We start from the raw sequence: 12,624 nt of genomic DNA on the forward strand, positions 1-12,624 counted from the left end.
CCTTATGAAGTGTTGGGAACGTATAGTCCTCTGGCTGTTGCAAGTTAAAAGTTTTCCCAAGATAAAACAAAAAGACTGCAGAGAGGCAACGCCTTTTTCTTTGTAATTCTGTGGTATTGAACATTTATCATCTTTCTAATACCAAGAGGAAGCAGCTATGTTTAAATAGAATAGACACTCACACCAGACTTCAGAGAGGACAGTAAAATGGATGCAGGTTATCTTGGGAATGACAGCTCTTGGCTGTGGTGTTCTCTGCTTATTCAGTGTCCAACATGCAGCTTCTCTTACAAGCTTTCCCTTGGCTCTTTTGGCATGCATTAACACTTGAGTTAGTCTCCAGGCAAAAATCAGTTTCTATCACAAAATGCTGTAGAACCACTCTTAAAATTTTGGGCGTCTTTTTACCTTTTTCTCAAATTTGATACATTTGCTGAATAAATTTTTGCTTACCATAAAAATACCAAGTCATGTGTTTCACAGAGAGTATCACCCTTCAGTAACTGTCGTGACAGGGCACATGGTCTGGTCAATGCCTGTGTCTGTTTCAAGCATGCTTTCCACTCACCCACCAAGTTGCTATTTTCATAGTGGGACATATAATTAAAAAACTGGGAGCTGTGTGGCACATTTAGTCATCATATAAACAGTCATGCAGCCCAAGAGGGAATTCTAAGGGAGTCTTACCTACCTACACCTGAATTGTTTTACCAGATTCTGGTATATAGCAGACATTGGGAACATATAGATCAATGCTTATATGCAGGCAAGGTGGTGATGGTAGTTCCCCTTGCATTGTGATGCATTTTTCTCTTCTTTTAAAGGATCAAGAATAAGTTGGATAGAGGAGGAGTAGTTCAAGATTTTGTTCACTCCCTGGAGCAGCTCTCTAATCCTGTAATGATTTTCAAGGTAAAGTGTATTTTTCCCCACTTCCCCTTCATTCCTCTCCCTCTGTTCAGATGAGCAAGTGCTGGGCGGAGCCTGACACAGTTCAGTTGACACCACAGGCACAGGAAGTGGTTCATCTCAGCACCAACTGATGATGATGATGATGTCGGGGTGCTGTCAGCAGCTTTCACTGGTGATGGACTCCCTCCCTTGTGCCAGCTGGATGTTCTGCTCCAGCCCTTTCCAGCTTTCCCCTTCAGGGTCTGTGCCCTGCCCCATGGTCTGTCTTCCTTAATCATTCTGAAACCCTTACAGAATTATCATTTGTGACCATCTTTATAATTTTGGACTACATGTGTTCAACTACTTCTGTTCTTATGCCCTTTCCCTTCTGGGCATCCCTGTCTATGTTCTGACTTGTTTGTCCAAACGATTCTTGTCCTGTGTTTTGTGCCACTCCTGGCCTCACAGAGGCTTTCTTAGCACTAAACACCTTGGCAGTAAACATAATTATCATAATAAAGTAGAAACACTTTATCAAGACACAGAACAAAAGGAAAATATTTCCACAGTTGTTTGGTTGCTCTTTTTTTTGTCAAAAGATACACGATAGTTGACTATTAGTAAATACAGTAACCCCAGTGCAATCTGAGTGACCTGCTGAAAAGCAAGGGTCAATAAATCTTTTCTCCGTATTCATCTCTTTTCTTCTCTTTGCAGGATTGGGCTGAGGATGTCAGAAATGAGTTGTCAAAACCTCAGAGAAACAAAAAGAAGCTTAAGGAACTGTATGAAGGAATGTACAAGCATCTGGGCAATTTGGAGAGTCCTGGCCTTGGAATGATGAGGAAAAGGTTTATTCAGGTATATGTGGTTACTGGGTAGTGCTGGCATCATGGCTTTTCTAGAAGGCAATAGAAAGTCAAAAGAGGGAACCAGATCACAGCTTTTTACAGGTGCTGCAGGACTTGATGAGACTTGATTAGTCAGGCGTACAGGACTGGGATTTCTTTGCTAGAAGCCATGGACTTAACATCGTTCACTTTCCACTTCTAACTGCCCTGCAGGGATAAATGTACTGTCTTACACAGCTTCTACCTCTCCTGTCCTGAATGTTGCCAGGTTCTTAGGACCTGAGCCTCTAATCATCCGTGGGAATCTGGCTTTGTTTTTTGTTCCCTGCTGCCAAGGATTTATGAGCACCTTAGGGAGTTTTGCTGTATTGTACTACTCAGATTTGCTGCTGATACGAAGTTACTTATACAGAAGAGTTACGACTATGAAGAATTAAAGAAAAGACTTTACAAAACTGACTGAATTCCAAAGTGGTGAAAATCAGCATAGAAAATGAAGTGACACATGTGGCAAGAAAATGTAATTACCCTAGTATCATATAGAAATTCTGCATATTTTAGATGACTACTCCAGTTCAAGAACAGAATGTTGATTTGTGATGGTTCCTTGAAACCATCAGCTGTGAAAACTCAATGGTAGTTAAGAAAGAAAAGCAAATATTCTCATTATTGAGAATAGAGAACTAAACATAGATTTGTACATTGGCATAGCAGCCTTCTCTGACTCTGGCTTCTTGAACATTATAATCCTCATCTGCAGTATTTTCAGCACAGATAGAGTAAAATTGGATGAGGTTCGAAGTAGCAAGAATAATCAGAGGTGCAGAGTAACCACTGCACAAGCAACTTTAGCATTCCTCCAGTTGGGAAAGATGCAATGGTGCCAGATACAGTAAAGCTCTTAACATCAGTCCCATGGTTGGACTTGGTGAACTTACAGGTCTTTTCCAACCCTAGCAATTCTATGATTCTATCAGAAGCACCGAGCAGGAAGTAAATACTCTATGGAAGTGGCAGGTTCAGACCAGTGAGAAGTGTTTCCCCATTCAGTGCACACTTAGGTGCTGAACTCCTGCTGCAGGGTGTTAGGTGCTTTTATGGGTTCAAACAGCAAGCAGGCAATACCAAGGCGAGAGAGCAATGCTTTAAGCGCTTTTACATATAAATGCACGCTCCCTGGTACAGAAATCCCTGAGCTGCAAGTTGCTGAGGGCAGGAGAGTGATACTTCTGTAGAAGGAGGTCCTGACTGTATGCTTGTACTGTGTGTGCATAGCCCCGTGGCCAGGGCGGGGTGCATCCAGCTGTCTCCCATTGTGGCCATCCTATGTCACATTAGCATTAGATAAACTAACCTGGGTGTCTGTAGGGAGATTCCTTCCCCATGAGTGGGAAAGGTGGAGGATGAGAGGTAAGGTGGAGTCGGGAGGAGGTGAGGTGATAATGAAGCAGAAAGGGTAATTGGGAGTTTAGGGGCACACTAGCCCTCTGAATGTGTTGCTGTGAGATAAGATGGGTGTTTGATGATAATGACTTCAGACTTAAGACTGGGGGATAAGAATGTGCAGGATGTGCCGGTGATGGGGGTGGGGGTAGGCAGAAGGGAGCAGCTATACAGGGTACATGCACAGCAAGGGACGTAGCAGGCATCAGCACAAAAGCTGTCTGGATTATATGTGTGCCCACACCAAAAAAAAAAAAGAAATCCATCTTTAAATCCATCTTTAAAACGCTGAAATGTGCAGTGTTAGAGGATACAGGGAGAAGACCAAGGGAGATGCTGGAGAGGAATATCAGGGTTGTTCCCCTCTGGTAAAGGGAAGAGGGAGAGCAGAGAGTAGCTACAGAAGAGAGTCAAGGTGATGGTGCACAGGCTCTGAAGTCTTTGCTTTCATGATGCATTATTATGAAGAAACAAAGTGTGCTGTGAAAATGACTGAATCATTTCTAGTGTCCTTGCTGGGGAAAAAAACAAGTCGTGTCTCTTGACTGATGCATAAAATTGCTCTACTACGTGGAGTATTTCAGGCTCATAATCTGGAAATAGATTTAAAGATGTTTTTTGACTGTAGCAGTCTCCTCAAAAAGATAATGTTTTTTGTATTTGTACTTCAGTGAAATAGCTGTGTCTTCATAGCTTGGTAGAAAAATGGTCAGGCAATAAAAAAAAATCTTTCCAAACCATTAATACCCAGTCCGAGAAGGAACATTTGGTTTTTTTAGAACCTTGAATTATGAATACAGGAAGTCAATTCAGTTAACTATTTGTAGATAATACTTACTTTGTTCATTAAATGGATCCGTGTCCAAAACTTTGCTCGTTTCCTATATCAGGATATTTAAAATAGTTTAAAATATGGGTTTATGCATTCTATGTCCAAAAATTATTGCTAGGCAGTAATAAATCCACAAATAATAAATCCGATAGTAAATAAAACATGTAAAACATTTCATACAGTCACAGAATTATTTGCGTTGGAAGTGACCTGAAAGATCATCTGGTTCCAGCACCTCTGCCATGGCCAGGGGCACTTCCACTAGACCAGGTTGCTCAGGGCCCCTTCCAACCTGGCCTTGAACACTTCTAGGAAAGAGGCATCCACAACTTCTCTGGGCAACCTGTTCTGTTTTATATTAAGAATTTGTTCCTAATATCTAGAGAAGCCATGTATATAGATAGGAAGGTGCCCTTTTGGTGCTCTTGGGTAGTTTCTAGCTCTGTGTAAACAGGATTCCTTTCTATAAATGATTGTTAGGCTTTTGGGAAGGACCTGGATCATCATTTTGGCAGAGGTGGTTCACAACTGTTGGATATGAAGACTAGTGACTTCGATGCAATTGCAAATTCTCTCCACTCAAAAATGATCAAAACCCATAAAGAACCTGGGAATCTCAAAGAATGTTCACCATGGATGAGCGAATTCAAAGCTGAGTTCTTGAGGAGTGAACTGGAGGTTCCTGGTAAGTTCTTGTTCAGTGTCAATGGTGAATTGTCCCTTACAAGAAAGTTGCTCTTGAGCTTTATTTCTTACATTGGCTATATGACCTTTCTTTCTGGCCTTAAGCCTGATCTGGCCTTACTTGAAATAATTCTATTCACTCATTATCTCTTAAATCCGTTCTTAAGCTGTAGTCCTGATTTTTAAAATTGTATCTAAGCTTGTACCTAAAAATTCAGTATTTTTCTAAAGGCCTGTCTCCATGAAATCTGATATATAAATCTAATACATGTTCAAAAAAGGTTCTGTCTTCTGAAACCAGCAAGAGCTCAATTCTAACAGCTAAACAAGGAGAGATTATCAGTAATTCACAGATAAAATCATACTGTGTGTATGTTGGATCTTTTTTACGTGTTTAAAAATATTTTATTCATAGTTGTCATTCTACCAGTTTGACAAAACATTTGGATGTGTGTTCTGGTGTTAAACGCACTTTAAAATAACATCAGGCTAGGTACTAATATTTTTTTCCACTGCTGCTTCAGGTCAGTACGACGGAAAAGGGAAACCACTGCCAGAGTACCACGCAAAAATCTCTGGATTTGATGAACGGGTATGTTTTTAAGATTGAGTCAAAATCCTGTGTGGTATAAATCTGTGTCCATGTGGCATTTGAAGAATTTCATAGCAGCAGGGTCATTGCTTTTTTACACGTCTTGCAGCATACAAAGGAAAGGCTGCAAGTGGGCATTTGTTTTTCTATTATAATTGAGTAACTTGATTATGTCATCTAGGAATGACAGATATGCTTAATTCCAGGGATGATTCTGTAAGACCAAGTCTTCTGTCACCAATATTTTTCTTTTTCTTTTTCCAAGATAAGTGTGATGGAATCCTTGAGGAAGCCAAAGCGTATAACAATCCGAGGCAGCGATGAGCGGGAATATCCTTTTCTTGTCAAAGGTGGCGAAGATCTGCGGCAAGACCAACGCATTGAGCAGCTGTTTGATGTAATGAACATTATCCTTTCCCAAGATGCTACATGTAGCCAAAGAAATATGCAGTTAAAAACTTACCAGGTCATCCCCATGACAACAAGGTAGGCATTTATCTTGAAGTGACAGAAATCCTTTTGTTAACATCTATTAGTTTTGGGATGTATGAAAGTGAGACTTTTGCATGCCAGATTCAGATTGAGAATGTTTGGTGCCTTGGCTTAATTTTTTTTCCTTTTCCTTTTAACCAGCATTGAAATTGCTTTGTCTGGAAACTGATTTTTCAGAGTGTATTTAAATAGGTAGCTTTTAACCTTCTTTTAACAGGCAATAGAATGTATTGCTTCCCATTTGTGGTATTCCTATAAAGTTCAGCTCTGAGCTACTTGTTATCTCTGACTTACTTTGTTTCAGGCTGGGACTCATCAAGTGGCTGGAAAATACTTGTACCTTAAAAGAATTCCTTAAAAATAGCATGTCTGAAGAGGAAGATACCAACTATTACAGGTGATGCTTGGTTTAACTGTCTGCTCTAATAGAAACCACTACTAATGGGTTTTTGGATAAGTGACAGTCTTGTGGCAGGATTTTCTTTTACTTTTTTTTTTTTTTTTTTGCAATTAAAGAATAAAAGAAAAGCATTTATAAGCAAGGAGGCAGTTTGTACTTCCTGACCCAAATTAGTAATTGGCAAGTGTTTGTTTAATGAGTGCCATTGTAGCTGGAATATCCTCCACCCAGCTTGTTTAAACAAGAGACTTATAATTATAATCCTGTGTGACGTCATTATCATCACCATTTCCTTATCAGCAGATTGATTTTACAAGCAGAGGATTTTGATCTCTTGATTTGATCAGGCAGGAAATGGACTTAAGTCAATGAGGGGCAGGGGAAGGGAGTAGAGGCAGAGCTATTGAGAAGCTCGGTTCAGCAGTGAGTCAGTGATGGGGGATGGAACTTGGCAGCAAATGCACAGAACTCAACTGTAACAGAGCACTTTCTCTGACTTGATACAAATGCTGGGTTTGAATAAATTATTGCTTTCTTGTGATTGTAATTGTAGGTTGAATATTTGTAAAATTGATTTCATTCTGGCGTTTCAGCCTAGTTCTGTCCTGGAATTTACAAATGTGGTTTAATTTACAAATGTGGTTCTCAGTTACATAATCTCTGTTTGGGTTTGTCTGACTGTTGTCACCATTTATTTTTACTAGTTAACATTTATGGGGCAGGCTGGAGGAAACTCCAGCGTGGAGGTTGGACTCCAAAGAGTGTTTATTTCTATGGTTATTTGATTTGTGAGCAGTTTAGGAACTGCTAGAGTTCCTGCATTACTGCTGTCTGATTCACTGTTGTGAACAGCAGTGATGTTATGTTGATCTCAATTCACTGAGTGGGAAAGTGAAAGAAGACTCACATGGAACCATCTTGTGAGGGGAGGAAATTTATAATATGCTCAGTGTAGAAGATCAGTGTATTTCTAAAAGCAGGTCATAATTTATTTTAAAAAAAACCTTTGCTTTATTGTGTATATAGACTTTAATATTTTCCCATATGTTATTCAGTCAAGACAATTAAGACATTTTATATTAAGCTGTGGTTGAGTGACAGCACTCACAAAGGAAAATTTTGGTTGGGGTGGGGGGAATAAATTTCCAAATTTTTGAAATCCTTTATCCCAAAGTGATGGGCTGCAGTCTATAACTGATAAATGCTTCTTAAATGGAAATGGCATTTTCTATCTTAAAACATGCTTTGGAAGGAAAAGAGGAGGTGGCTGCTCTGTTAAGTTGAGAAATAGAAGTTTAAGGTCTGATGTATTTACTTAAGATGGGAGAAAAATATAGAATTATTTCATAAGCAGTGCAACAAATGAATACTGGCTTCTTATGGGTTAATATACCAAGTTCAAGCACCCATTCCTCCTCTCTTGAGCACTCTGAGGAGATACCAAACTGCCTTCCTGCATTTCCTGCCCTTTTGGAAGGACAAAGGGCAGCATGTACTATGGCAGACCACATAATGCTTCTCAAAGGCTACAACAGTGTCAAAAATAACTTTCCCTCCCAGCAGAAATTATTTTGGATCTTTCCTCTGGAGGTACTTACAGTACCTATTGACAAATTAACACCTCTGAGATGTCTAATCTTCTGTCAGATATGACTGAAGTGTGTTCAAAGCTGGGGCGAAACAGAGGAATGGATCAGCCTGTACTCTGCATAAACTTCATTTCCATAGGAAGGCTAAAATTAATGTAGGCTGTAGCTTCATGACTTTTCCTTTGCATAAAAATCTCATGGGTCAGAGCAGCACACAGCCTGTGGATAACCAAATAGAGAGTGGTGAGATCATACAGGGAAATCATCAGTGCTCTTCTTTTTTTGTCCCTAGCCCAAGAGGACCTCGTGCTACCTATTCTGAGTGGCTGTCCAGGATGGGTGGGAAAGCACAGGGCATCTCTCGATACCATGCTATGTACAGGTAGGTTTCAAAAGAGAACTGCATGGGAAAGAGAGAAGCTAGAGTGTGCACAGAGATGTAGAAATTCCAGGGAAAAAAAGTATGATCTGCATTATGATATGATGGCTAGAGCTGATTTTTGCTCATTTTACTGCTTTATCTTCCTGGAGCCGCTTTGCAAAATTCCTCCTGCCAAAAATCCTACCAGAGTACAGGACTGCTTCCAGAAGCTTGCTCACTTCCTTTAGAAAGTGTCTAGAAGCAGATGCTGCTCTTCAACTTTATTTTCTAGGCGTCTTGTTCCTGATTATGCAGTTAGGTAGGCTGCCTCAGAGCCCAAGCATCTGCTGGAGTTGGACAGAGGAAATCACCACGATTCACTGAGAATTTAAGAATATTTGATGGTTTAGGTCCCAGCTTGAGCATCCTCTCAGAGGAATTTCCACACCTACCTAGATCTAGCTCTGTAAAGTGAACTGTCCAGAGAATTTCTATAAGCTCATAACCTGCTTAACCAAGTGTCTTGCTTTTTAAAGGAAAACTTTGAGTTGTTTAACTGAATTAATATTTGTATTCAGATCCAGAATGTGCTTTTGAAGTAATTCCAAGTCACCCCCACTCATCTCCAGTCTGCTGCACCAAAGGGCTGTCCTCTATTTCTCAATTCTGCTCCTTTCAGAGGGAAGTGGACTGGAAGGAAAGCACCCGGCACATGTCAGCTCTCACAAGCATTCAGAACTGGATATGGGCTAGGACAAAACCTCCTTCCCCAAATCTGCATGGCATGAGTCCCTCAGCCCCAGTTCTTTAGTTCTGTTGCTTCCCCTCTGCTGCACTACTCTCTAGTGTCAGTATAGCCTCAGCCTGCTGCTGAGAGATGTAACTGGGGCCTTAATTTCTCTGCTTGGAAGAGACTGTCCAGCCAGAAAGAACATGGTTGTATTGCTTTATTAAAACTTAACCCATCAACTTAATTTGGAGGAAAATACACGAAACCACATACTCTTTTGTATTTAGAAATGTCATTCTTGGAAATAACTGCTGGGAGAAAGAGGGAGGACGGGGCACTTGTAAAATCAGATAAAATTGGGGGGATGAGCCCTTTGTGCCTTGCTGTACTGCCTACTGGAGTAAGCACCACATGCTGCTGCGGTCATGAGCAAATCACAGAATCACAGAATAATGAGGTTGGAAGAGACCTCTGAGATCATCGAGTCCAACCTATGCCCTAACACCTCAACTAGATTGTAGCACCAAGTGCCATGTCCAGTCTTTTTTTGAAGACATCCAGAGATGGTGATTCTACCACCTCCCTGGGAAGAGCATTCCAGTACTTTATTATTCTTTCAGTGAAAAATTTTTTCCTGATATCCAACCTATACCTTCCCTGACGTAGCTTGAGACTGTGTCCTCTGGTTCTGTCAGTGCTGCCTGGTGGAAGAGACCAACCCCCACCTGTCTACAACCTCCCTTCAGGAAGTTATAGAGAGCAATAGGGTCACCTCTAAGCCTCCAGGCTAACAACCCCAATTCCTTCAAACGTTCCTCACAGGGCTTGTGTTCCCAGCCACTCACCAGCCTTCTTGCCCTCCTCTGGATGCACTCAAGCCTCTCAATGCCCTTCCCAAACTGAGGGGCCAGAACTGGACACAGCACTCAAGATGCAGTCTCACCAGTGCTGAGTACAGGGGAAGAATGACCTCCCTCCTTCTGCCAGCCACACAATTCCTAATGGAAGCCAGGATGCCCTTGGTCTTCTTGGCCACCAGGGCACATTGCTGGCTTATATTCAACTGGCTGTTGACCAGCACCCCCAGGTCCCTTTCTACCTGAACACTGTCCAGCCACACTGTCCCCAGCTTGTAACATTGTAGGAGATTTTTGTGGCCAAAATGTAGAACTCGGTACTTGGACTTATTAAACTTCATGCTATTGGACTCTGCCCATCCTGACTTCCAGCATCCAGCAGGCTGTTACCTCAGCAGCCACCTTTATTTCTCCACTACTTTGCAGGAATGCCAGCCGTACAGAAGCAGTCACATCCTTCAAAAGCAGGGAGAGCAGCGTTCCAGAAGACCTGCTGAGGTAAGCGCTGCTGATGGCTGCACACTGTGAAACAAATGTTGGTGTTTGTCTGCATCCAACGAGGGAGTTCTGTTTTGTTAAGGCGAGCCTTTGTGAAGATGAGCACATCTCCCGAGGCCTTCCTGGCCCTGCGCTCCCACTTTGCCAGCTCGCACGCACTGATGTGTGTCAGCCACTGGATACTTGGGATTGGAGACCGGCATCTGTCCAACTTCATGATTAACAAGGAGACAGGAGGCATGGTGGGAATAGACTTTGGATATGCTTTTGGTGCAGCCACACAGGTATTTGTTTTCCACTCATTTGTTACAGCTTTTGCATTTGTTATGTGCAATTACCCATGTGTTCTCAGTACTAAATTTGATGCTCTTCAGTTGCCGTTGTTCTGGTGCAAAATAATCTTTACAATTAATTTCTAGTAAATTTAATAAAATATCTGAGTCCAGATATTCTCAGATAAGCAGTGAGCTACAGAACTCCACAGAGTCAATATGATGGTGTTTTACATGGTTCAGCTGTGGATTCAGCCACCGTCACTGAATACTCATGACTAGAGCTTTGATGTCAGAACTTGCTTCAGTTCTACTTTTGCACATTATTTTCAGTGAAGTGACAAAGAGGGTTGCAAAGCTTAAAAATAAAAAAATATTCCCATCTAATCCTTCAGTTCCAAGGCTTCTTACTTCTTGTTTTCTTTTGACTGTCCTTCCCCTAGTTTTTGAGTGTGCCAGAGTTGATGCCCTTTCGCCTGACTCGCCAGTTTGTTAATCTGATGATGCCAGTGAAAGAGTGGGGGCTCATTTACAGCGTGATGGTGCATGCCCTGAGGGCTTATCGCTCAGATCCAGACCTCCTCATCAGCACCATGGACGTGTTTGTAAAAGAGCCTTCTTTGGACTGGAAGGTGGGGTTTTGTCCTCTTTCATTTTTCTTCATGTGGAAATTCTTAAACTGTGATAAGAATACAACTGATGAAAAAGGAAGTATTCCTTGAGGCTCACTCTCAGTACTCCTTTTATCTTTCTTTGTTTGATTAAGTTCTCAGAGAAAGTGAAAAGTATTTAAAATGACAGAATTCTGTATAGATGCACAAAAAATAGTAGCATGTCTGTGTTACCAGGGTATACTGTTCTTTATCTTTCATGATAATCCTAAAGACATGGGTCTTGATCATGTTATGCCACTTATGGCACCAGCATAAATATTTTCAACTTTCTGCATTCAGTGTCTTAAATTTACATAACAGCACTGTATATATCAAACTAATAGTTACAGAGAAAAAAATCTGAAACTAATTGCACTTCAGCAACTTCAGTTGTAAAAAAGTCGTAGGCAAGTTAGGTATTATCTCATTGCTTAGTCCTCCACTACATCTGCAGTTAAGATGCTGGCTTGACTTGCTATGATCTGCAGCTTGAAAGCTTTTTACAAGTTTGTGATTTGTGACAAATAAGACAAATATATTTTCTCCCTAGAACTTTGAACAAAGACAGCTGAAAAAAGGAGGCACGTGGATTAAGGAAATAAACACATCTGAAGTAAACTGGTACCCTTTGCAGAAGGTTAACTATGTCAGAAGAAAGCTTACAGGTGCCAATCCAGCAATAATCACTTGGTAAGATGCTGTCCTTTTGCTTTAAACTGCTTCACTAAGAGCTTTGGAAGGCTCCCGAGTCAGATTTTGCTCCCTTCGGATAGAATGGAGGCTAGGAAAAGAGAAGAGACAGACGGGGCAAAATTTCAGCAAACCTTCTGTCAGAAGCATTTTGGTCCACGTACAAGCTCTCTGAATCACCCTGCCAGCCAAAACACCAGATATCTCTCTGTGAGTTTTCTTGCTCCAGCTCAGGCCTTCTGAGCAGTTTTACTACTCCTGGCAACACATGCCTCCCCTCCCTGTCAGGCTGCTTAATCTCATACTCCTCAGTCCCTCTGTTCTTTATGTTTGTCTCCACTGCTTTCAGGGTAGGGATAATATTTAAATTAATATATGCTTCTGATGGAGGATTGCTTGAAATGGAACCTGTACCAGCGGTAGGGGAGGCATTGGGAAAGCTGCTTATGAGAAACATCAAATTCAAATCTGGTGGCATTCTCAGGTTATTTATGTCAGTCTAGTCAAGTCTGGCTCAAGCCAGAATGTCTTTTAAGTTCAGTTAAAAGTACAATTAATCCCTTCCATCCTCTCTTAAAAAGTCATTTTGGATTAATCAGGGGAAAGACAGAAAAGCAAAGAAAGCAAGCCTGTTTTAAAGCCATATAAATACTGAAAAGTGCAGGGCTTGGGAGGAGTCCCTTTTGCGGTCAAGGCTGAACTGGAGGAGGCAGCAAAATACTTGTTACAGGCACAAATCAGGAGAGCAGGTAAAGAGATCAACACTTGGATGTGAACTGCTGCATC

General features: G+C 41.3%; 1 protein-coding gene across 1 annotated transcript in view; it reads left to right on the top strand.

The window, feature by feature from the left end:
• Positions 1–12,624, top strand: part of PRKDC (protein kinase, DNA-activated, catalytic subunit) — a gene marked incomplete at its 5' end in the record, with an annotated part of 82,957 nt that overhangs the window by 69,667 nt on the left and 666 nt on the right. The window contains 11 exons of the mRNA XM_084203806.1: positions 825–912; positions 1,612–1,755; positions 4,501–4,705; positions 5,229–5,296; positions 5,562–5,782; positions 6,093–6,185; positions 8,070–8,159; positions 10,152–10,223; positions 10,306–10,507; positions 10,939–11,127; positions 11,699–11,838. Coding sequence (XP_084059932.1) covers positions 825–912; positions 1,612–1,755; positions 4,501–4,705; positions 5,229–5,296; positions 5,562–5,782; positions 6,093–6,185; positions 8,070–8,159; positions 10,152–10,223; positions 10,306–10,507; positions 10,939–11,127; positions 11,699–11,838 — 1,512 coding nt within the window. The remainder of the gene's footprint in view (positions 1–824; positions 913–1,611; positions 1,756–4,500; positions 4,706–5,228; positions 5,297–5,561; positions 5,783–6,092; positions 6,186–8,069; positions 8,160–10,151; positions 10,224–10,305; positions 10,508–10,938; positions 11,128–11,698; positions 11,839–12,624) is intronic.

Source organism: Fringilla coelebs (genome assembly GCF_963513975.1).
Source record: "Fringilla coelebs genome assembly, chromosome: 1".
NCBI classification, from domain to species: domain Eukaryota; kingdom Metazoa; phylum Chordata; class Aves; order Passeriformes; family Fringillidae; genus Fringilla; species Fringilla coelebs.